Source organism: Filicampus tigris, chromosome 4 (genome assembly GCF_054856515.1).
Source record: "Filicampus tigris isolate MCC_2025a chromosome 4, RoL_Ftig_1.0, whole genome shotgun sequence".
NCBI lineage: Eukaryota > Metazoa > Chordata > Actinopteri > Syngnathiformes > Syngnathidae > Filicampus > Filicampus tigris.
Window position 1 is genome coordinate 24,798,896 of NC_141220.1, and position 25,996 is coordinate 24,824,891.

General features: G+C 41.3%; 2 protein-coding genes across 9 annotated transcripts in view; both read left to right on the plus strand.

Annotated features, from left to right (window-relative positions):
- Window positions 1–10,316, plus strand: part of LOC147149066 (neuronal cell adhesion molecule-like) — an 87,380-nt gene extending 77,064 nt beyond the window's left edge. For 4 of the 5 annotated variants that reach the window (XM_086029481.1, XM_086029479.1, XM_086029480.1 and 1 more), the window contains 5 exons: window positions 1–55; window positions 1,188–1,349; window positions 2,740–2,871; window positions 3,257–3,335; window positions 7,237–10,316. The exon at window positions 1–55 is cut by the window's left edge and continues 65 nt beyond it. In XM_086029481.1, coding sequence (XP_085885607.1) covers window positions 1–55; window positions 1,188–1,349; window positions 2,740–2,871; window positions 3,257–3,335; window positions 7,237–7,492 — 684 coding nt within the window. In that variant the 3' untranslated portion in view covers window positions 7,493–10,316. The remainder of the gene's footprint in view (window positions 56–1,187; window positions 1,350–2,739; window positions 2,872–3,256; window positions 3,336–7,236) is intronic. The other variant, XM_086029482.1, reaches the window with a different exon arrangement.
- Window positions 10,317–13,081: 2,765 nt separating this feature from the next.
- cntn1a (contactin 1a) overlaps window positions 13,082–25,996 on the plus strand; it is a 65,659-nt gene continuing 52,744 nt past the window's right edge. Inside the window, exons 1-3 of one of the 4 annotated variants that reach the window (XM_086029484.1) lie at window positions 13,082–13,174; window positions 15,381–15,440; window positions 16,711–16,936. The gene's annotated coding sequence lies outside the window, so the exon portion shown is untranslated. Of the gene's footprint in view, window positions 13,175–15,380; window positions 15,441–16,075; window positions 16,937–21,246; window positions 21,452–25,996 lie in introns of those variants that run through there. The other 3 variants (XM_086029485.1, XM_086029486.1, XM_086029487.1) reach the window with 3 other exon arrangements.

The window sequence follows — 25,996 nt, forward strand, 5'->3', positions numbered from 1 at the left end:
TGGGAGTACTGGGGCCCGGAGAGAAACATTTATTTAGAATACATAGTGGAGAACAGTAAGCAATACCATTAATATTATTTTTATTATTATTATTATTATTATTATTAGCATTTATGAGAGCTCCGCATTAAGTGGCAAGAGATTCTTTTTCATAAACAACGCTAGATGAGTCATTTTTCCGTCCTCTTATTGACTGGAGCTGAGTGCATCCCAAAGCATCAGAAGTTGCACAGCCATCACAGTCTTGCTCTGCTTATTGATTTGAATCGGAGTGCTGTCTACCTGCATTGTGGATTGTGGATGGGGGGGGGGGGGGGAAACCACAGTTGTGTATGGCTCTTTAACAGCTGCCGTAATCATCAGCGAATAAGCATCAGAACCCTGAATATAAAAAAAAAACAAAAACACGCCGACTGGCCACAACATTAGCTACACTTGTACAACCTTTTTGAGGTCCTTTAAATGTATCTGTTTATTTTCAAAAAAATCTGTTTCAGTTTTTATTTCATTTAATGTTCGTATCAAGAGCTGTTTATATATTTTTTTTATTCTAGTAGCTGCTGTATATTTTATTCTAGCGTTTTATGTCAACATAAATCACCCTCAAAGAAATTAAATTATAAGTACTGTATTGTATCTTATCTGCATAAAATATGCATTACTTCTCGAAATCAAAATTACATCATCCTTTCCAATACGAAAAAATGTTACATGAAATTGCTTCCTTGTACAAAAATAAATACTTTGTAAAAAAAAAAGTGAGTCTAGAATGAAACCCGTTTCACCCGAATTGTATGCTTGAATCCAGTAAATAACACTGAATTAAAAATAGTGGGTTCTAGTTGGCCAAAGGTTACCTGAATGAATTTGATTATTTTTGATGATGAAATTTACATGTCATTACAATTTAACTTACAAAGCTAAAATGGCTCTGAAAAAGGAAAGTGAGGTACACACAAATGGCCAGCATAGAGTCCAGATGGTTCACGCTTAAAAACAGGATTTTTTAATTTTTTTTTCGTCTATTGTGTCTCATTCCATTGTGCAAGTATACCTAATAAAGTGGCCCGTAAGGATATCCGAGCGGAAAATAGTTGCTCTCTCGTCCACCATCATGTCACGTCTCCAACCCCGCGCACATCCACTGTGTTGTTCGCCGTCCCCCCCCCCCCCCCCCCCCCCTGCAGGTGAAGGCGAAGACGAGTGGCGCAAAGAGCTGGTGAACGGCTCTCAGAACTTTATGCTCAGGGGCCTGAAGGAGGGCCTCTCCTATAGGGTGCGCTTGGTGGCCCAAGGTCACGCCGACCAAGAGCCCCACCGCTCCAAGGAGCTCACGGTGACGGTGCCAGGTGAGGCGCGTTCCTGGGCCCGCCCGAGCTTTTCGGAACTTTTGATTTTTTTGTAAGCGCTGCATTGGATGGTTGCGCTCTCAAGCAGGCGTGCTCTGCGGTGTTATATGGAGTTGTGACTTTTGTTGTAGCGCTAATATAGTTGTTCAGTACGTGGCTTGCATTAATATCTGAATATCACCCCATAGTAAACTTGTGAGCGTGTGGTTGGTGTCTGTTTGGTGTTTTTTTGTGTTTATGTGATTGCGATCATCCACATATTTTTACATTTTCAGTGTTGGGCAAGTTACTTCCAGGATGTCATAAATTATATATAGGGTGTCCCAAAAGGCAACGGCTTGCCAATTGACTTTGGAACGGCACTGCAAAATTGCCGCTTGGCAGGAAGGTTTTCTGTCCGCGACTGCAGTTCAGGGCCACTTTGAGACGCTTTATGGGCGTTACACACCTCCAAGTAGTACAATTCACGCTATCCATGGCAAGTATGTCGAAACAATATCTGTTCTTGACAAACCACGCAGCAGAAGGTCTGCTAGTACCTCCAATGATGAAAACAACAAACTCCTAGAGCAGGCGTTTATAGTTCATTATTTTTGTAGTTACAGTATTTTGTTTTATCTTCATTTGGTTTACAATATGTGAATATTTATATTTTATGTACTGTATCCATGCATTTCTTTCATTGTATTAGTCACAGTGTATTTATGCTTTTTGCTGTACCGCCTGAATTTCCTCTCTTGGAATCTGTAAAGTATATACTTTATCTTAATTTCCCACTTGGTGGGTGGGCAGGCACTCCAGAGACTAACTATTTTGACTACAACCCATAGATACTGCATGTCTTTAAACAAAAGAAATACAAAAGAAAAGAAAAAAAACGATTAAATACATGTCACTTCGAGGGAGATCATGACGAATCAGTCCTGCTATTATGTAATGCATCTAGTTCATCATCAGTCATGAAAATGCCAGCCAATGATGACGCAGAAAAGCAGGACTTAATTAGAGACCCAAGTCACAGTGAGAGGAGAAGTAGTACATGCCGACCGAGACAATGGAAATTGTTGAAGCGTATTTATAGGACGCAATAAGTGGAGAAAAGATCTTAGGTCGTCACGAAGTTACAAAAAAAAAAAACTTCCAAACTATTATTAGCATTAAACATTCAAGTATAGGAAGTATATACTGTTGTTGCATTACTTTCCCCCCCCAACACTGGATATTTCTAACTTCCCATCATGAAAGTGGTTAGCAAGTTAACCAAACATGACCCGCTGCTGAGCAAGTAGATAGTAAAACAACACTCCTAGATGTCAAGCAGAATAGTCAGCGCAAAATGGTGAAAATGTCCTCTTCCTTTCGTCCTCCTCCTCCTTCCCTCGCTGGTCAGCTGTGGCGAGTCGACAGGTGGACATCGCCACGCAGGGTTGGTTCATCGGCCTCATGTGTGCCATCGCCCTCCTCATCCTCATCCTCCTCATCATCTGCTTCATCCAGAGGAACAAAGGAGGCAAATATCCGGGTGAGGAATGCACAGCATTATAATAATCATAATAATAATCATACGTTACAATAATACATTCAATACTACAATTCAATTTCAAAACAATGAAAGAGGATATGAAATTTGGGAAAAATGGTGCCAAGGGAGGAGGAGGTAGATCATGAAAAGTAGGGTGCCCAGGACAGAGCCTTGGGGCACGCCTAAAGTAACTGGAACTTGGTTGAAAAGGTGTTTAGCCGGATGAACTGACTGCAATTTATCATTACTTGTCTGTGTAACTTATTTGCTCCTAATTTGCTTCTGAAAAGTAACATTTTGGTGCTCGGGCCCTGTCATTGCAACAGCGGCAAAACACGTGATTTTGTTGTTCTTGGGCTAACTCCTCTTTCTATTTTGGGCGCAGTCAAAGAGAAGGAGGACGCTCACACAGACCCGGAGTTCCAGCCCATGAAAGATGAAGACTGCACTTTTGGTGAATACAGGTGAGAGAATGCATTCTCAAGGCTCGCTCGCCCGAGAGGCCCGTTTAAACCCATCGACTCTTTGTAGCCGGGCCAGAGCTCTTTTCACCACTTACCACTGACAATGATCAGCAGGAAGTGTCCCCCCTCCCCTCTTAGCATAACGCACTTTTTTTGTGTGGGGACATCCATGGATGACACATTTTTGGACTTTTTGATCGATGGGATTCTTTCAGGTTCTCAGGATGAAGGGGGTCTGATTCTTCCTATGAAAAAAAAATATCCATTCAATTCATTTGCGACATACTGTACTATTAATAAGCTACTCAAGACAGCGATCAAAGCTCACCGTTAAGAAAGCTATGCCTGTTCGCATCCCAACCGGAGGTTGCACACAGAACGAAGCACTTTACTTTTATTCTGTATATTGTCTGTCTTGTCATGTTTTTTATTACTGTAATGTGCACAAACAACATGATGGGGTCCAAACAAACATTTTTTAAAAAGTGCTTTATACTCTTTCTTTGTTGTTGTTGAATATATATATATATATATATACCCCAAAATGTGTTCTACAGAATGAATACTGATATAACATGCATATCTATATGTACAGGAAATATGTAGATATAATGTGTGGGATGCATGTTGTGAAGGGATGATATACATTTATGAGGATATTAAAAAGACTGCATTAGCTTATAACGTGTTGAAACGGATTGTTCGTCTATGTGTACGGATGCATATGGGTTTAAACAATGCATGTTGTAAGGATGCAGTCATTTGGGGAATACTTTTAATAGAAATATTTATTTATGTATGTGTTTTTTTTAAAGAAAGTCCAAATAACACCCACCTGAAAATATATAATAATAAAAAATGCAAAGTAAATTAAATTCAGATTACTACAAGACAAAGTAGGGAAATGAAACATTTTGAAATACAAATACAAAATACAAATAAATACAAAAATATTTTTTTAAATAATGAGGGGTTTTTTTTTAATCCGCAAATATGTGAATTCCCAGTGTGCAGTGGTTGACTGTAATAAAGCTAGCCAAATATAATAATAATAAGAAGAAGAATCTAAAGGAATATTAGGGCCACATTGAAAATGAAAACACAATTAAATATTGTGAGAAAAGATTAATAATATTGCAAGACAAAAAGTCATAGTTTTAAGAGAATAAAGTTGTACCTTTGAGGGAATGTTTATATGTTGAGGGAAAGTGTAATATAATTTTCACGTCTTGATTTTTAAAAAATATTTTCTTATAATATTACCAATTTAGTCTCTTAAAATTGTTAGTTTTTCTTGTAACATTGTATGTTACTTTTTCTTCCTTTTCGGTCTTGCCCGATTTTTCCTTTATTTTATTGATGATCGTTTTTTTTGGTTGGTGTCATTTTCATATATTTTTCTTTTGAAAAAAAAAAAAGTCAAATATTTTAAGAGGTTGAAGTCAATATATCAACTGAATTAATTGTAATATTACAACTTTTTTTCTGTAAAAAATGCTACTTTTCTTTTCTCATAATGTTGCAACTTTATTTTTGTAACTTTTTGTCTCATAAGTTTACCATTTTTTTGACCGTACTGCTCCTTTGAATAAAAAACTAAAGGTTTAAAAACAGCCCAATTGAACAAACTAGCAGGTTATTTGTACAACAATTGTTCACCTGAACATTATCTCCTTACATATTTAGCAGTTGCAAAATTTGAACATGAGTAAATGTTACAAAAGCATACGGCTTCATAAGTATTTTTTTTTTCTTCTAATATTCACTGTGTTATTTCCTCAATAAGTCACATGAGAGGCCTGTTTGGATCAGACAATGTTTACATGAAAATACTTGTAGGGCAATCCCTCAGTGCGGCCTTAGGAGAGGTAAGGGCGATGTCATACACGTGTGTGTGTGTGTGAAGAGGGTGTGTGTCAGTGTGGAGAGAACAAAAAAAAAAATGCTCACTCAAAGCAAACTCATTGCAGGCTGTCAGTCATCAAATTCAAAATTTGTAAAGACATAAAGCCTTCGTGGTGTCTGAACGCAGTGAGTGCCTCTCCTGTCTGCAATGTGGACCTTCAACTGTATGGGCAATTGTATTGACGCACGTATTTTAATCAATGTTTTTAGGTTCGAGAATGTCACATCATTCCCGCAGTTTTTGTAGAAAAGTGAAATTGTGTGCCATTCTCACAAAAGCGAACATTCACACTGAATTTGCATAAGCTGTGACCCAAGCACAAGTAGTTAGATGATGAAAAGAAGGGGCCCCTGAGAAAGAACCTTGGGGGACGCCAGGTATGATTGCAGTAATAAAAACGTTTTAACAGCTGCAGCTGGCTCACATAAGGCTCATCACCGAACTGGAGCCACAAATATACTCCTGTTGCCGACTACAGTACAGTCCAGTCTATGTGTGCTGTATAAAAGTTGTGCACAGTGCATTAAGGTGATGTGAGGCCACGTTTGTCCCAACAGTCGTGGTCAAAACAATCACTCTCGTAGCTGTACTATTATGTGGGTCAAAATGCTAACATGCCCCTTTAAGATGGGTATGTCGGATAACAATCACACGGTCATGTAGACAAAAACAATCCCTATTGAAACCGTGCACGGCATAACAATTCATATCGAATGAAATAAAAAAGCTCTCTGGAAGCTGTTTGTCTGGCATACTGTAGCTATCACACTCTTGTGCAGTCAAAACAATTCCTCTTGAAGGGGTGCATGCGGCATAACAATCATACACTCATGTAGCCGAAATGATCCCTCTTAATTAAAATTGGCTGTAATATAATAGTCGTTCGCTTGAATAGTTAAAAACAAACAAAAAAAATCTTCAAGCTGTTTTTGTGGCATAGCAGTCACATTCTGATGCATTCAAAACAATCCCTTTCAAAGCTGTTGGTGTGGCATAATCGTCACACACTTATGTGTGGCCTTGAAGTTGGAACAAAGCTGATATAACGTCATGTAGGTGAAAAATCGGCACCAATCAACTGGTAGTCCAAGGCCCAACGTTTTGACGTGTCCCAATACCTTTGCCCATGACGTGTCCAAATTGAACAAACCTTGTAGCATCACGGCATCATGACGGCTTTCTGCCTGTGCGTCATGTACGTTCAACTCATGTACATGAAGAAGAGTTTTAAGTTTCTTTGATTGTGTCACGCTTTGTTGAAAAATGTCACGCTTGCTTTTGGATGGACGGTGTTTGGTTGCATTTTTTTGGACGTCATTTTTGAGTTTGCCATCACAGCCTTTTTGTGTCTGTGACACTGCAACAAAACAACACATTGACCACGTCATGCCTTGTTTGGTTTCAAGGGGAATCCAACCAGTGTGACATTGCTTGACGTCTATTCCCCTGTTGCCTGATGGAAACCAACGAATCACTCATAGATTTGTTTTTTTCTTTTTCTTTTTTTTTTTTTTTTAGACATGGAGCTAACCACGTTCAAATGTCAATACTTTTACTTGTATTATAGCTTAGGCCAGTGATTCCCAACAACTGTGCCATGGCAAATTGGTGTGTTTTGAGAGAATTAAGGTCCAAACCCAACCACAATAGGTGAAAATCCACATCATAGAGGGACCATATGAATTGTTTTCAGTAAGATACCCCATCGACATACTTTATACCCATTTAAACTCATGAAAATCCATAATAATTGATTTAAAAAGTAAAAACGTTACTTTTACTGTTTTAGAATTAGATTACCCCTGTAATCCCATTGTAATTTATTTAAACCAGGGGTTCTCAAATTGTGGGGGGCACTGGCTTAGCTAATGGTAAAAGTTCCAGTATGGATGCTCTGTCTAAAAAAAAAAAAAAAAAAAAAAGAAAAGAAAAAAAAAACTGCATCCGGCACATCATCCTCACCGCTAACGCCTTGCATGTCATTCTCTCCCTCAGCGACAATGAGGACCATAAACCGTTAAAAGGGAGCCGCACGCCATCGAGCGGGACGGTTAAGCGGGACGACAGTGACGACAGTTTAGTAGACTACGGGGAAGGAGGAGACGGCCAGTTCAACGAGGACGGCTCGTTTATCGGCCAGTATAGCGGAAAGAGCGCCAGCCGGGACACCACCGTCACCGCCGAGGGCCACGAGAGCTCCGAGGCGCCGTCCCCGATTAACGCCATGAACTCCTTGAACTCCTTCGTGTAGCCTCACCATCCTTAGCAGGACAAAGGACAAGCATGTTGTAATTGGGAAACCAGACGCTTTTAGGAAGGCCATAACCGAATGCCTTTACCATTAACAATCCCTTCTTTGGACTTTATAGACATTTTCACCATTACTTTTCACCAGTATGGTTTGGTTTCAATTCTGTCTGAAGTGGTTACTAAGTCTTGCGATCTTTGTACAACTGGTCACAACATCCACTCGATTTATCCTCCTCACCCACTGCATTAATTAAGATTTTTTTTTTTTTTTAAGGAAATCAACAGTCATCATTTCAGTTCCGGTCAGTGGCATTCAATCGCTTTTTTGCCACCTAGAGTTACCCTGGTGCCTATCATTTGCTAACATTATGAAAAAGTCTATTTGCTTATATTTTCAAACTATACCCCCTATGTCGTTTTCTTCCCACACAGAACACGAAATTGTCACAACACAAGGCCCGCCATTTGCAATCTCTTTATAAAGTTTTTGGGCTAAATTTGCATACGCTAATTAATGTCATTTACAATCCTATTCATATTCATTCAAAAAATAAGGCACAGGTTTTTGGGTTGGTTAGCTTGTTCGCAAGCTAGTTAATGAGATTGTTTGTTTGTTTGTCTGTTAGTATGTTCCTGCTTACGTTTGTTCATTAGTTCCTTAGTTGTTTCAAGTGAGTTGGCATACATATAGGCGTGAGCTAATTAGCAGAATTCTATAAAAATTATGCAACCATTTTCCACACGACTTTGTAGTGTGGTATCAATCCCATGCTAATCCTACACCTACTCTATTGTTTCCTTTGAAAATTGGTTCGCTAGCGAGCAAAAACAGAAGAACAGTTGTTTTTCTGTTCCTTGGTTGCAAAATTGGCCAGCTAGCTAGCTGGCAGGCTAGTTAGCACACCACACTAGCTATCTATACATAGCAAAACATAACACCGTTTTCCAGATTGGGAAAGGAGTGTTAGCATTGCTGTTACCTCACCTGTTAGGCAAGCTAACTACCGAGCCAGCTAATATTTAGTTAGCTAATCATTTAATAGCCAGGACTAGGCAAAAACATATGATCCATAAAACTTTCTACACCTGATATATTTGCTATGCTCATGATGTGCAAAAAGTACAAGGCAAGTTCGTTTGTTAGCTTGCTAGCCCACTAGTTAGTCAATTAGCAAGAATACATTGTGATTCTCAGGTGTGGGGGGAGCCATTTGGAATTCGATTTATGTTGCTAATGGGACAGCCACCCACAAAAATCATAATGTCCATTCGCCATTCTCCATGACCCAGAACGCAGGCTGCCAACTAAAAATGGACACACATTTTCTGGGAAAAACTACAAAGCCAGAAGTGACCTGAGACTTTTCCACAGTACTGTTGGTACAAAGCTAGCAAGGCATGCTAGACGATTACAGCTCTGTCTTGTCCATCTGCTTCATCATGGCAAGTTATGTGACCACCCAAACCCTGCCCACCTCCGCCCTAATGTGTGCCTGAATGTGACCTTTGTTTATTGGCGTGCTAGTGCCTTTACTTCATGCTGAGGGCCGTACTACATTTATGACGAAACATGCTAGGACACCAGGCTAGTGCTGTCCTAAATAAGTCTAGCCACAACAGTCCAGTTGTGATTGATTCAATGGAAAATTGGTAAAAAAAAATGTTCTTTTGCCTATTTCACGTGTTATTTTTAAAGACATTTTTGCATAATCCTGATATAGCACACAAACAAACATGAGCAAAAAACAACAATATTTTGAAACATTTAAACCGTTTTTTGCTGATAGAGGTCATTGCCCTAGTGTAGGAGTGTGTTTTTACCTCTGCCAAGCAATTATGTTTTTTTTTTTTTTTTTTTCTTGATTGAGGGGCAGGGCTAAGGGAGAAAATATACCATTTGGTGCAGATCATGTTTTTTTTTTTCTTTTTTACGATAAGCAGCACACTTCCTTAATTGCTTGATGAAGTTATCAACGCAATGGTGGTGGGGAGCGTTGCTGTCCTCGGTGACGTGTCCATGCACCGCATACACAGTGTAGTGTATGAACTCCTGCCTCCCCAAGTGAAAATGCTTATATGGTCTTTAGGGGCACTTTTTTTTTTATGCGTAATCCTGCTTGAACACAAACAAACATTAAAAAAAACAAAAAACAGATTGAATTTTTTTGTTTTGAAGCCACAGCACACGTTTTGATCATCCTCACTGAACCAGATTAGAAATAAAATAACATCATCATGTTTAGGTGATCCGAATGTACGCAGCATCCACACATTTGATCCATTTCTACAATAATGACGGTAATGTATTGACTTGTACTAACGATGCTTCTTGAGAGCCTTTATATGGGAGCAGGGTTTCCTTTTTCTTAACTTGCATCAAGTTTGACTTTCTTTTTATTGTTATGATATGATGACTTGTAGAATATTTTGTTGAAATATGTAAATATACCTTCAAGTGGATTGTACAGGGCTTGCGAGGGAGAAGACGTGCATGATTTCTAGAACTGTATTAAATGTAGAAAATATATATAAAGATACAGTAATCATTTTCTTTCTTGCTGTGCATTGTGTACATACTGTATGTTGTTCTGAAATGAACTGGACAGATACAAATCATATACGCTTGATTTCATTTTTTTTTTCAGATATTGCTTGTCCGGGTGACATATTTCTACAATATTTCAGCTTGTTTTTGTATTTAAGAAACAGATTTGTACTAACACGATACTTTAGTTGTTTCTTTGTATTTTTTTTTTTCTTTTTCTCCTTTTTTGTTTCTTCATACAGGAGCTCTACTGAATGAATAAACAAGAATTTTCCTCCAATTTTGACTCACGGTTTATTCTTGAATGATGTTAATATTACAAAACTCAAAAGAGGTGGTTCATAGTTTGGACACTAAAAGAGCAGGAACTGACTAGATGGGTCTGAAATGTTTGCGGCACTCATTTGCAGTTTGGGCGCGGCAGGGTGAACATTTGTTCAGTCGTCGCCAGAGGAATTGGAGGAGTTGGTAAATATAGCCGCAAAGTCACTAAATTAGCAACACTGATTTTTTTTTCCATTGAATTTGTACTCTTTCCATTTAAGCACGCACTGGCATTTTTTCGTATAAAGAATTTAGCGATGAGAATAACTTTAATGTGTATACTTGAGCTCCCGTAATGTATTTTACATTTTGGGTACAATGGGAAGTGCTTTAATGCATACTCGTTTTTCAGCTAGCGCTTAACATTTTACATTTGAGTGTTCAACTTTGTGCAGTGTTTTAATGTGAACGTTTTGAATATCAGCGAGCTCTCAAAGTTTTATATTGGCTTTCCGGCACCGGCGTCAAAGCTTTAAGAAGTGTTTTAATGCACTTTTTTTTTTTCCAATCTCGGCGGTCCCTCTGCATTTTATGCTGGGTATCCAGCGTTGAGAAGTGCTTTAATGCATACTCTTTCCAATCGCAGCAAACTTTGCATTTTTCTTTGCTACCCACTGATGTGAATTGATTCAACGTTCTCTTTTAATTTCAGTCACTTTTTACATTTTACATTGGGTGGTGGCGCAGTACATGCTATGTTGTGTATTATTTAGTGTAGTAGTGGTTAGCGCGTCTGCCTCCGGTTCAGGAGGTCAAGGTTCAGATCTGTGTTGTAAAATCTGAGCGTGCACGGCGCGGCTTCGTTACACGAAATTGTCCGGATGTGTTAATGTTTGCTTGTGTTTATGTGTTGTGTACTTTTCAAGCTAAAAGGCTCCAGCTTACCCTGGAGCTTATCCTGATCATTTGATTCTGGTGTGTTGGAGGAGGGAGACATCTAAAACGGGCTGGATAGATCTCTTGGGTATCCCTGATGGGAGATATTATCAGCCAACAGCAAATACATCAGTCACGATTGGACATGAGTTTGTTTTCGCTTGACTTTACTGCCCCCTAGCGACGGTCATGCACTGAGGCTGACAGGCAGCTGCTCGCTAAGCACCCTTTCGTGAACGTCACCTCCTCTTCAGTCCTTCCCTGCTTCCCGCCACTCAACCCCGCTTTGTCCTTCCCTCACTCCTTCATCCAATTCCGGGCGGATTCGTTTTGCGTCGGCTGCGCGTCTGCCTCGGCGTCCGGCCATTATCTTCCAGCCTCTATGATTGATCGGCATGCGCAGCAGCTTTTAGCTCCACCTGCAATCAGACTGCTCGCTTTCAACATTAGCTCGTCAAGGGTCTTTCAGAAAGGTTTGAGGCATGGTGAAGCAGCATGTGGTTGTGCAAGGTTATTTTTGAACACTCTGTTCAAGGGCTGCAGTTAAGTAATCAATTCTTTTGATTATTTTTTTTGATTAATCGATGAATCCGATTTTTTTTTAAAACACAACATGACATTTTTTTTTTTCCAGAATATGTTCCATGCAGACCCACTAGTTGAAATATGACATTCTGATTAATACTGTGTTTGAGGAATATAAGTTAAGCAGCAAAATGCACCCGCTTTTAGCCATCTCAGGGGGCGGCCATTTTGTCACTCCTGTCGACTGAAGATGACATCGAAGTTGCTCAGGTAACGACCAATCACGGCTCACCTGTTTTCTGAAGCTGAGCCACGATTGATCGTTACCTGAGCTCTGAGCAACTTTGACGTCATCTTCAATCGACTGAAACGACAAAATGGCCGCCCCCTGAGCTAGCTAAAATCGGGTGGCTTTCTCATATTCCACAAACGCAATATTGATCAGAATGCCATGCTTAGACTTGTAGGCCTCCATAGAAAATATTCTAGAAAAACTCTTTAACTTTTCATTAAAAAAAAAAAAAAAAAAAAAAAAGACATTATTTGACAATGTAAAAAATGCACAAATGTGTTTTCCCGTTCAATGTGGTCCAGACGATCAAGCGCGTCTACAAAACAATCTTGCGGCGTTTGCTCCATCTAATGTACATCACACGAGCCAAGAGTCATGTCAGGACTCTGGTGGCTGCTTCACTATGACAAGCTTGCACAAAATGCCCTGAGCATCTGACACTTCCCGGCCGAGAAGAACAATGACGTGCTGGAGCAACCCTCCAAACCACCCGTGATACTTTCCTCTTCCCTCGAGGCCGAATCGAGGGTACGCGTTTTGAAGACGAGGACGACGTCAAATTGGGCATGACGACGCAGCCGCGGGAACATTAAACGCTTGCGTGTAACGAAACCTTGGATGCAAATGCTGAAGCCCATAATGGCTGCGCCACATTGCCCTGCACGAATATCTCAAGTCAGTCTTTCATTGTTTTTGCCCCGCATATCTTCAAACCAAAACATCCTTTGTTGCACAAAAGTGACATCCATGTCACCTCCCCCAGTCACATGATTTGCCCCGTTATAATCCCTTTCCACACCCTGATTCATATCCCCCAAGCTCCCCCATTGTGTCCCATGTGTATATAGTTGAAGGGTGAAAGGGGCGAGGATGGGGGTTCGCGGGTGGGTTGGCGGGGGGTGGGGTGGGGTTGCACTTTTGCATGAGCCCCTACGCACATCATTGAGGCTAAATCCTCATTTATCGCCGCCGCCCTCCTCCTCCTCCTCCTCCTCCTCCTCCTCCTCCGCAAGATGACAGCCCCCCATTCTTCCCTCCAGACAGCAGGCTGTTTGCTCTTCCTCTTATTCAAGCTCGTAACACTGTCATGTCACCGGCGAGGCTTGGTCTCTGTTTGCTTGGTAAGAGACGTCGTGTTTGTCCGGCGGGGGGCTCGACACACATGCTCCTCGAATAACTTGAAAAATTGATCAACTTGCTCTTCTTATGCGCGGTCCGCACACGACACCCAAGTCCCCCGCGCTTGGGCAGGGATCAAATCCATCTCGCTCAGGGCGTAAAATTGTATTTCCTCAACAGTTTCTTCTTGCGGGGAATAAAACAAGCGCATTCGGAGCAAACGTAAAAAACTACATTTTCATTTCATTTTCATTTTCACGTTTTGTAAAAAAAATTCGGGAAAATGAATGAGCAGTGAATGGACAACATTGTCTTGAGGAGTGCAACAGCGAGGTACCAAAGAGTCGGATGCAACAGTTGCTTTAGTGGGCTTATAAAAATCTAGCATGACACTAACATCTGATGGGTTGGCAGTGCACCACATATTTTTTACCTTCATAGGGTACCCTAATCCTCAAAAATGTTTTACGTAGTACAGATCACTTATGTTAGAAATTGACATCTCAGATTCACATATTATTCTTGAAAAAAATGATATGAGCATGTTTCTTTAAAGTGGAAGTCAACCCAAACATATTTTTTTCCAGAATATGTTCAATGCAGGACCACTAGTTGAAACATGGCATTTTGATTAATATTGCTTTTGTGGAATATGAGTTAAGCAGCAAAATCTAGCCATCTCTGGGGTGGCCATTTTGTCACTTCTTTTCGACTGAAAATGACATCACACGCACTCAGGGCTCAGGTAACGACCAATCACGGCTCACTTGTTTTCTGAAGCTGAACCATGATTGGTCGCTATCCGAGCTCTGAGCATCTGCGATGTCATTTTCAGTCGGCAGAAGTGACAAAATGGCCGCCCCCTGAGATGGCTAAAAACGGGTGGATTTTGTTCAATCAACATTCTTTTTACAAACATACTTGGAGCATTCGATTTCCAGTAGTTACAAAACTAAAAAAATGATCACAACTTAGTGTGCTGATATAGTGTATATTGTTAACTATTCTGATACATCCATGGTGTATTGAAATTAAAACAGATGATAATTAATTTCAGTAATCCATTTTATAATACAAGAAAATAACACATTCACTTATTTTATGAGGTGTCCCTGAACGCATCTCGCATGACCGAGCCAACATTTACCAAGTACACAAATTTTGACTATCGACATTATTGGATTTTCATTTTTATAAAATCATCATAAAGCACAAAAAAAAAAAAAAAAAAAGATAAATATCAGTAATTTTAGAAACTGGGTCTTGTTTTACTGTATTCGCAAAATTAAGCTAAAAAAAAAAGAAAAGAATGTGACAATTATCTGTCAACCAATCAATGGACAGCAGCTAATTTCCCCTTTTTTTGTTACCATATCAGCGCTCTCAGTATCCTAGCGCAGTAATTTAAGTACGCTTTCGCCAACATATGATAATGTATTCTTGAGGAAATTAGAAAAATCTCCCGAAAAAAAATTACAATTCTGTGGCTGCATCTAGCGCAGCACAGCACCTCCTTTGGTACCCCAACGAAAAGGTGGCAAAAAGTGCTGCAGATCCTTTATTTTAATACTCTCTCGTTGTTTTCCATATTATGTACCCCCTCTGCATCCATCCAAGTGGGCTCAAGTCCTTTAATTAATTCAAGGCCACACAAATCGCTGCATTATTAATGGGGTGCTGCTGTCACAACATCAGAGTATTATTTGTGCTGCGGTGTTTACATCCAAGATTTAAATGTAATCCCAGGGGATCATGTGGTTGGACTGACACATGGTCACAACCTTGTGATCATGAGACGCGCCCTTTTCATGTCTGCCTGCTGGAAAACAGGCGGGGAAATATGTTAAAAAAGAGAGAAAAAAAATCATTTCAACACATAAATGAAACTTTTGTGTACACGCGATTTGCGTTTTTGTTTGGATTCTGTTTACTTTTGTTTCATCTCTGTCTCATTCGTCGACCAATGGGCTCCTTTAGCCACTCGTGTCTTGTGCAGGTGTTCCTCATTGTCTCGTCAGTTTTTGTATTTAATTCCCGCCTTCCGTTCAGTTTTATTGGATCATTTCTTTTTTCTTTTCCTTGTTAGCTGTCACGTCGCTGTGTCCCACCCGGTGAGTTGAGTGTGATTGTTTGCGACTTTGCTTTTTGGAATTTAGTTAAATTCTTTTTGATGATTTTGATGACGTGCCTTGTTTTCTTTTTTTCTAGACTCCTGCTTTGCTTTCCTGCAATTGGGTCCTCAAGCCTGCCAGACCTTAACAGACACAAGTACACCATCCATGGAAGACTCACTCGCATCAATACAATGATATAGGATTACATTATATTAGCACATTTAATTTTAATAAATTAATTTCCTATAGTAAATTAACATTCTGTATCTTAATAAATGAACCATGAGTTAACCAGATTTAGTTTGGTTTATTCATCTACTTCAGTTAGAGTTGTTAACTTATTAAACACTTTCAAATGCTACCAAACAAGTGTAAATCACAAGTCAGATTACAACAATAATGTAAACGAATGCGGCTTTATCACTTCAGCTTTTCAAGTTTTATGAAAATATACGAAAATGGAGGCCTACACGTATATACACTACCGTTCAAAAGTTTGGGGTCACCAAGAAATGTCCTTATTTTTTAAAGAAAAGCATTTTTTTTTTTCAATGAAGATAACTTTAAACTAATCGTGAATGCACTCTATACATTATTAATGTGGTAAATGAGAATTCTATCTGCAAATGTCTGGTTTTTCGTGCAATATCTACATAGGTGTATAGAGGCCCATTTCCAGCAAGTATGACCCCAGTGTTCTAAAGTTAAAAGGTGTTAGACCATTGCGTCAGAAGGCTCAGGGAAATTAGAAAACCCTTGTGCAATCATCATTAGCACTAGAAAAGCTATAAAACTGACCTTCCTTTGAGTAGGTTGACTATCTGCAGCATCAAGATTGTGGGGTCGATTAAAAGCTTAAAATGGCAAGAAAAAAATAATGTGAAACTCAACAGTTGATTCTTGATCTTAGAAATTAAGGCTATACCATGCGAGAAATTGCCAAGAAACTGATGATGATCCTACAAACGGCGTCTCAAAAAGTAAATTTCTTGGTGACCCCAAACTTTTGAACCGTAGTGTATATTTAAAAAAAAAAAAGGAAAAAAAAAGAAAAATGTATACAGATTAACCGCAATGAAGCCATTTTGGGGGGAGAGGTCCCCAAATTGCAGCCTTTGCGATTTGAAAATGGCTTTTTACTACATTGTGATGTCAATTTGAGTAATAGTTAGCTCTAAGTGGTATCAAGAGGTGGATTAAGTCAGGGCAGTTCCAACTGGATAAATCCCAAACGTCAACAAAAAACAAAATGGCCCTAAGTTGTTATGAGGAAATAAGGTAAATAACTATTTCTGTATATCCTTACCAACAATCGTATACAATTCCAAGTGTTCTAATATGATGTTGGATCGATTTACGTACAGTACAGTACTTAATTTATTGTTGCCGTCGTGCTCATTCATTACACGTTTGGCTCCCTCCAGTGGCTCGGACGATCACTGCACCTCCCTCCCAACCCGCTGGGGACAGGACCGCGCGGGTCTCTTGCTCAACCTGCCCCCCCCCCCCCCTCCCTCCCCCTCTCTCTCTTCGTGTCAGTTTCTTCCTCAGCTCCTTCCCGAGCGGCCGGCGGCGCGGTATTGGAGCAGATGTGAGCGTCGTTGTGCGGGACGACACGGACCCACGCACACTGCTCGCCCTCCGCGTAAGGTAAGGCTGGCGTGCGACACATTTTGGATTTCCAGGGACTGTTGACAGCTTGGACGCTGCTGGTATATGGTGGTGGCGTTGTTGACATGTCAGTTGGATGGAGCGTGCACGCTGCCCCTCCGCAATGCAGAATAATCAAACTGTATTTTTTTTTTTCGGACAGTGGTGTGGTAACACACGCAGCGGCGTGGCTATTATTTCCACTTGCGTGTGTATGGATGGCATCGTGGTGCCGATGATGCACGCACATCCTTGCGTGCACCCGAGGTAGTGACGTGTGTTACTATGCACACAACACACCTTGCTTTTAAGTAACCGACCTCTGATTGGGCTGCATTGGCATGTAGAGCCACGAACTGCAATGCAAATGATGCACACATTCTCTTTCTAAAAGGGGGGGATCATGTGAGGTAACGGCTCATGGAAGGTTTGAAGGTGCCCATGGGCGCGTCCTGCGCAGTGATTTTGGATGATATTGTTGCAGAATCTAATTAGAAATGCTTACGACCGCCGGAGTGTTTACGTTGTTGTTGACAGCGAGTGCGGTTTCTGTTTTTTTTTTTTGTCACTCATGTTGCTAAATAAGGAAACGAAATAATTAGGAACTCCTCATTCAACAATTTTTGGCCCGAGGTTGCGAATTGCTTTTAAAACAGATGACTGAGCCATTAGTAGATGAGATGTTAAAAATAAAAAAAAGTTTCATGTGCTGAGATACGAGTGACGCAGCGTATGAGTTTTTCGAGATACCGGCCGTCGTTGGGTTGATTTTAATTTTTTTTCTTTGACTTGAGAGCAAACTTTATGTGACAGCGCCATATAGAATTTGAAAATAGTCTTGGAAAAAAGATGCTTCAGGCTGCTTATTGCCACTCTCAGTTCAAGTTTACTGCCAAACGAACAGAATTGCACTGACGTAGCTTAGCCTTTAGTCGGCTAGCTTAAGGCTAATTCTAACAGGCAATGATTAGCAACAATGTGACCGTGTTATAACCTTTTACGCAATAGATATTTGAACACAAACGGTGCAGCAAGTCATGTAGATAGACAATATAACGGTACACCGTCTCATCCACAAATCTAACAAGTATAAGCACTTTAGCAAATGGCTTGATGGCTGGAATTAACCAGATGTGACTCTTAGCGGATTTTTCATCGTGTAATAGCATGGCAGGTCGGAGTGAAGATGAGAACCACATTTGGCCACAATTTGCCCACCACTGTGCAGACCTCAACTTAAAATACTTTTTGACTTGTTTTTTGGAGGGAAATTCAAAAATATGTCATTGTTTTCCGTCAAACATCCAAATGTCAACACAGTATGTGACCTTTTTTCAGAATTGACTCAGCCTAAAAGAATAAAGGACAAGCCAAAATGCGGTGTACTGTCAGAAATGATTGCAAGGCCATCTGTCAGGTGGAGCACTTTATGAATGTTGCAAGTAAGACCGTTGCTAATGCATCCCGGGCCGGCTGTGTATTGGGCACAGACCCCCCCCCCCCCCCCCCCAGCCCCGAGGATAGACCCTATCCATCATGTTAGGTGAAAGAAGAATTTTGCCCTCTCCAAAGTAGGTTAACCTACCGCATCCTAACATCTCTTTTGATACGACACTGCGGCGCGTTGAATTTTGTAATAAGTTTGCTCGCCTGCCGACAATGCTAGCACGCATGCCCGCGCGCACGCTGCGGGCTCCTGATGCATTCTGAGGACGCGGCCCCTCTCATCCTCTTTTACTGTCACAACAAATGACTCAACACAAGTGATCTTTTTAAAGGCTCCCGCTGCATCTGTCGTGTGGTGAGGCGGCCTCGCATTCAACAGCGCATTGCCACGAGGGTGACGGGGATGGCTTTTTACTCTTGGCTTGACATAAAGACTTGTCCATCCCTGCTCTATAAAACTTTTTTTTTTTTTTCTAACTCATTCACTGTTAGACATTTTCAGACCCTCTTTTACCCTAATGTTTGGAAAATAAATAAATTCCTAGGATTGAATGGCCGGTCTGAGAAAAGACAGGTAAATTCGTCAATGGCAGTGAAGGAGTTAATCTAAAGGACAATGCATTTTTGACATTTTCATACTACTGTACTTGGTAAGCAGCAGCGCACAAATCAGAAATCTGGATGTTTGCCCCGCCAGATGAAGGCAGTCCTAGAGTGATTTCAGGTGATTAGATGACGTTCCAGATGTCCTTCTGATCCCTGGACGGTTCATCCCTTGAATTTAAAGCGATAGCTGAGCAGTCGTGACGATTTTTCATGTGATGTCTCTGGTGGGAGACATTGGCAGCTGGCAGGGCTCGGCAGTTGCCGATGCGGCCGCTGCTCCGTGGTTTTCGAAGTCTTCAGCCGACCGACGAGGGTAGAACCACACGAATAGAAATAGAGTACCACTGTGGTTTGTACCCTAATGAAACAGTGGTGTAAAGTAGTACTTATGCACTCGCATTTGTATGGTTGTACTGTATGTCTTCATGTCAGCTCTGTGATTGACCGGTGATCTGTGTCGCCACTCTTGCCTTACATATCACTTTGGTGCCTGAACGTAGTGTTGTAGGACCCGAGACCACTTTTTAAGGGTCTCGTCTTGGAATCAAAGGCATTTTTACCCGGTCTCGGACGGGGCGGACTCTGGATTTTTGATCTAGACCGGTCAAGACCAGGCCAGTACTACTGTGATCAGTCTTCCCGATGTCATTTGTTTCATTGTACTATTTCAAAAACGATATTGGTCTTTTTTTTTTTTTAACCCCCTCAGATTTCTCTTTGATGTCTTCCAAAAGTCTCTGTCTGGATACTCCCTGGTCTCGTTAATGTCTTGGTCTCAGTTAGTGTGTCCTTGACTAAAACACTACCTGAATGAAAGGGTGCTAAGAAGGTCATGCTTTGAATCGGATTGGCATATTTGTGTATCCTTCTATGGGTAATTGGACAGTGGACCCTTTGGAGTCGTCTTCTGAATCCGTTCCAGGAGGGTGTTACATTTTTAAATGAACGTGCCTGTGAATATTGTCATTCATCCAGGTTATTTCATTCTCAGGGCGATGAATCGGTCGCAACTGGACTGGCCGAGAAGACATTTCACCTCTCGTCCGAGCGGGCGTCATCAGTTCAACTGGCTCGCTGGAACAGGACGAGCCCAACCCTCAGCCCAGTTTGTCTAACATCTTCTAAGACCACTTGACCAGTTGCAATCGATTCCAATTCCCTTCGAATTTTGAACTCAACATTTTAGGGCCTATTTTGTGGGGGTTTCTGCTTTCTCGAGTGTCCTTTCTGCCCATGAATGGGCCTCTAAATTTAGCCGCTAAAAAACAATATTATGCGAATGCTGAGACATTTTGTCTCATCTCACTTGAGTTTTTTTGTTTGGATTGTGGAATTGTGTGAGTTTTTGGCCCATATTTTCCCTACAAATCTGAATTGAGTTGCTCGATTGCGCCAACTGCCCTGAATGCTTGTACAAATGTCTCCTTCTGTCCTTACACTCTTGCTCTCCGCCTCCATTTTTTTTTTTTTTTTTTTTTTTGCTGGCCCTGCAGTTGATAAATGAACAATCAATAGCGAGATGCACTAATGGTACAGTTGTGAGGCGGAGACACGACATGACATCTTTGGCTGCTAACAAACAGATAGACAGACAGCGCTCTCCTCTGTTCATGCCCGACGAGGAGAAAGTCCCCGTTTGCACTTCATCCTGACGGCTTTCTGCATGCACGCAGTACCATGCTGAATAGACAGCGTGAGTTAAGTCATTAAAAATGGATCTACCGTATATCCCTTTTTATGCAAATCCATCTAATCTATCTAAAACTGTCATCCTGCTAAAGAAATACTGTCGCAGAGATGCCAAGTGCTGATTTTTGCAGTTCTGTTGTACTTGGTTTCCCACCTACAGTAGAGGGATACGGGGTGAGTGGGGGGGGGGTGGCTGGGGGGGTCGCTTTTAACGCCAGATTTTATGACTACTCAGGCAGTCACACTGAGTCAAAGCTGCTCAGCTCTAAACTGATTGAGCTCATCTGGAGTCTAATTCTCTAGCTTACGTTTTTACGATAAACCTTGATAAATGTTTCTTTCGGTGTGGTTCAACCAAAAAAAAACCAAAAAAAATTGGCACAGAGTGGAATGTATTTATAGATTGGACGCAGCTATTCTTGTTTCGTCTATTTATAGGTTTAAAGCTACGTAACAAATACGTTTTGTTGTTGACATGACTACCATCAAACGTTAGAACATCGCGTACAGTCCTAGCGGCATGTTTTAGTTTAAGGGTTCTTCTGAAGTTATTCAAGGACACATTAGAAAACACACATTGCAATGATTAAAACGCTGTAAAGACAAGCAAACGCACTAGAAATGAAAGAATGAGCCAAATGATTAGTTACTGGTCAGGGACTAACGAGACACGTTTCAAGAAAGTGAATACAAGGTTTTCTCGTGGAAGAGGGTTCCAGAGGATTTATGTCTCAAACGCTAAATGCCACGGATGTCGGAAGGACGGTGCGTTTGGTGAGCAATGTTTAGGCGCTTGATTAGAAATGTCTCAAACAAAAATCTGGAGGTTTAAATGATATTCAACTTGCAACCCAGACAAACTGAAGAGATCATGAAAGGATTCTAAAAAAAAATAGCAGAACTGAGCAAATTGAGTGATATTGCGGAGTACCGATGTTGGTGGTTGGAGGGTATGTTGGCGAAGAGTGAGAACATGGTTTTAGATCAATTAGCTCTGGAGAGAAACTGTTAACTTCATATAGAAAGTCAATAAAAAACAACACAAGGGGCCCTAATACTGTACCCAGGGTAACGCCCTCATTTGGACTAGTGACTTGAACCGTCCCTCTGCTTTGGAGTTTATCAAGCCTGATTGGGATTGCACAAAAAGATGTCATTTCAACTTTTACACGTTAAGGCACAGTTTTATTGGCTGATTGATTTTGAGAAGACTCTTCCTTGCTTTTAAGGCGCAGTTTTATTGGTCGATTGATTTTGAGAAGACTCTTCCTTGCTATTCTTGCTTGTCACAGACTCTACTGACTGGACCAAAGATAAAGGCGTGCATTTCTGTCGCGTTACTTAACTGTTTCCTCACCCACTACCCTAACGACAAGTCATATAGAAAATGAATGGAAGGATAATAATCAACTTTTTTCAGTAAACAACTTTAAATTGACTTGACAGTAACGTAGTGGTGAAAAACGTATACAGGATGTGTTTGACGGGAATTGCGCACACTACCGACCATTTAGCAATAAAAATGAATTGAGGCTATAGCTAATAAGATGTCATTTCTTCTTTTTTTTTTTTTTATTACAAATTTCCCATTTCCCCCTTTTTAGATTTGCCATCTGTATCTGTTGGAAATAAACATCTCATTACGCCTATTGTGTGCCACTCACTCACTATTGATGATATTTGATTTGGCTTCAATGCAGGATTAGCGCCTGCATTTGTTTGTTTGTCAACATGTCAAATTTCGCAATCTCGTCCCGAGCTATTTGCTCATCAAACAGCCCATTGCATTTTACTGGCTGAGCATCAGAGACTTGTGTTAAGTACTGATGGCATGTTCAAGTGTTGAACGCTTGAATCTTAATACGTTCCCGGAGTAGGTTTTACATAATTATGTAATTGCAAGATTCTTAATGGGGAATTAAATAACGATATGCAGCATTTAGCCCGCAGTGCTTTCTCACACGAATCATGTTTGTGCATCTTCTGAAGCGCAGTCAGATTCATTGTGTTCTCTGCACAGTCAAACGAATGTGTAAGCTATTTTGGTCCACTGAAGAAGAGATGACTTGCGCAATATTGTGCAACAGAAAACCAGTCAGTGGTTTAGGCTGGAATTTGATCTGCAGTGTTTCAATGTGGTAATCGCACCCACAAAAAAAGACTCTAAGGAAACATCCACTCGCACTTTTATGGTCTTTTAAAAAAAAAAAAAAAAAATCTAAAAGAAAAGAATATGTTCTATGCAGGCCCACTAGTTTGAAACGCAGCATTTTGATAAATGTTGCGTTTGTAGATAAGCAATAAAATCCATCGACATCCAACAACTCAGCTTCAGAAAACAGGTGAGCCGGGATTGGTCGTTATCCGAGCCTAGAGGGTGTGTGATGTCATTTTCAGTCGACGGGAGCGACAAAATGGCCTCCCCCTGGTATGGCTAAAAACGGGTGGATTTTGCTGCTGAATTAACCCGTATTTCATTTTGATCATATTGCCCTGTTTCAACTAGCGGGCCTGCATAGAACATATTCTTGAAAAAAAACATGTTTTGGGTTGACTTCCCCTTAAGCCCTTGTCTGTGGCTCACCAACTGAACATGAGCAACCAACAGTGGTTTGTCACCCATATTGTATTGGCTTATGTTGGAGGAGAATTTGAATCGTACCTGGCTTTGTCAGTTGAATCAATAGCAATCATTTGTGGCACGTGTCATGCATGGGCAACGGGCGTCAAGTGAAGTCCTCGCACAAAAGCTGGATAGACGATTAAAGCGTAAGACATAATTCGCACATAAAAGATGTTATTTAGCCTCATTTCAAAGATTAGATCACCGCCGTATCCTTCAGCATTGCTATTGTCAATAATCTGCGTCATTGTTTTCCACATAATCCTCTTCACTCTGCGTTCATTGCGGGATTGTTGAAGCTTACCGTTTGTTCGGATGCTCGCGCCGCTATCTGTTTTAGCGCCTGGGATGAAGAACAAGACGGATGGCGTTCCGGGCTGCCCAATTAGATAGAGAAGCCTCATTGGGCCCGGGCCACTCCCAGGGCCTTTGAACACGGCCTGTTGCTATGGTGCTAAGAGCTTGTGCGGCAGACAGGAGCACAAAACATCTTGCTGCTTGATCAGCATTCGAGACTGCCGGGAATAATAATGCTTCCTATTATTCCTGTTTTTTTTTTTTTTTTTTTTTTTTTTTTAACAAACATGAACCTGTTTCTTTCACTGTAGTGTTTCAGGACAGATGAGTCTTCTTGATTTGAAAGCATCCTAAACTCGATTTGTGGAAAGACCAAAGAAAGTCTAAGGGGAATCCGTGTCGAATCAAAAAACGTCCTTGGTGAAAACCACTCACGTTCTGTATACCGGCTGACCCTGAACCCTCAGGCGACGGATATTTCTGTGTGAGAATTTGCGGATGGAGGACGTGGCCCGAAAAGGCGAAGGCTTCCTCCTGGCACGTGAAGCGCATGCCGAGGAGGTTGACCTCCTGGGAAGCTTCATTATACATTTAGGGGCCTTCTATTTTCCCTTTCTCAGGACAGCTGGACGGCTAAATTGTTTGCGGATCAATAGTTTAGCTTCCTTGTAGTCCGACAGAGTGAGCGAAGTGCATTTAAAGCATAGAAATCCCATTACGCTCGGCAGAGATGGGGAGCAAAGCGCTCGGGGGGCCTCGGCAAATGCTGCTGCTATGCGCGTTACTCAATCCGCCCGTTTGTTTACCTGCATTGTCTCAATCGGGACCACCCGTCGCTCATCTTACATTCGCCATCAAAGACAAGCTTTTCTTTCGGTCATTTAAAGCCATTCACTAAAAGCGATTAAATCAAGTTGATGGTACACTGGCTGGTAGAGGGAGGAGTAGCATCTCTGTCATTGCCGCGGCAACCAGATGCGATGGTCTTCACCGGTCGATATCGGTGGACGAGCTTGGGCACCTTGGGTTAGGGCAACTGTTTGACCTTTTTTTTAGAATTTTTATTACTGTTCAAAGGTTTTGCAGTGCTTGTTCACAATGGGGTGAAAAAGGAAGTTTCCCTGGTACATTGAAAATCAGTTGGCATTTGTTCTACCCATCCATGTTCTATTATTCTGCCCTCATTCGGGTTGGGGTTGAGCTACCCTATTCTAGTCGGTATTGGGTATATTGATCTGGTCGCCGCATGTATCGGCTTCTTTTGCTTCTGACAATGTCAGTCATGTACAGTGAGACACTCCTGTACTTTCGCAGTTGACAACAATAGACGGAGCAGAGTTCTCCTGAGTGAGGGTTGTTCCTCATTGCTACTTTAGCTAAACTCTGCTCACTCTTTTATTAAATCATCCATTATGCACTGTAATTTCCGGAACGCTCTTCTCACTAAGAGATTTTCACTCTCTGGATCGATGTAAAGTTACAGCACTGTGTCATCTTGATTGTAAACTACCGCCGCCTATTATGACTCTGCCTGATTCAACATGATTTTTTTTTTCTCAGATTGGCTCCCTGCGTCTGTCGAAAGGTTGCAAACAAGGAAAGGTAGTTTGGGGGCAATGCAACAAAAGAATTTGGAGCCCTTCCTTCGGTCCTTCAATCAGCGTAACCACAAATAAAAGCCGTGGCTGGTACAGGCTCTCTGATGTGGGCAGCCGATGTCCTTCCCTGGCGCTAACGCGGCGCCGTATTTGTTTTGCTAGTCAGCCTCCGAGCTTCTGGTCCTTTCGGACGGATCCCAAGCAAAGAGAGCGTTACTTTGGCCTTTATTGAGCATTCGGTTTGGGTGAGTGAGACAAACGGGTTGGGTTTCCCTTCGGATCGTCTCAAAAGAGCTCAAATGAGCGCTTTTGCTGCATGTCTAATGGTTACTTGCATAGAAGAAAGCATAAGTAGCCCTCTTGATTGAGGGTAGTCTTTGTAGCAGCCCTCGCTCTTCAACTGGCAGGTCAGCACAACGCTGTTTAGCTTGCGTGACGCTGTCGCCAGTTATGCAACCCCCTGCGTCATGTTTTCGGGACAATACATCAGCACTAATAGCTTCTGACAAACTATCCCTCAGAAAAATGTCTCCTCACAAGTTGATATTTTCAGCCACAGAATTATCATTCAACATGAAAACTGCAGAATTCCATTCCGATGGATGGATGGACATACCCTGGCTGACTTATTCATGAGTCTTGTGGACTAATTGCCCTCCAGTTTTTTTTTCTCTCTCTCTCTCTCTTGGCTCTCACTTTGGAGCTTTTGTTGCAATCTGCTAATTCATGCTGCCGACATTACAGCCTCACAGTTTTACTTAGCAACAGGACATTTGGCCCCTGAGAAGAGGGGTTCATGAA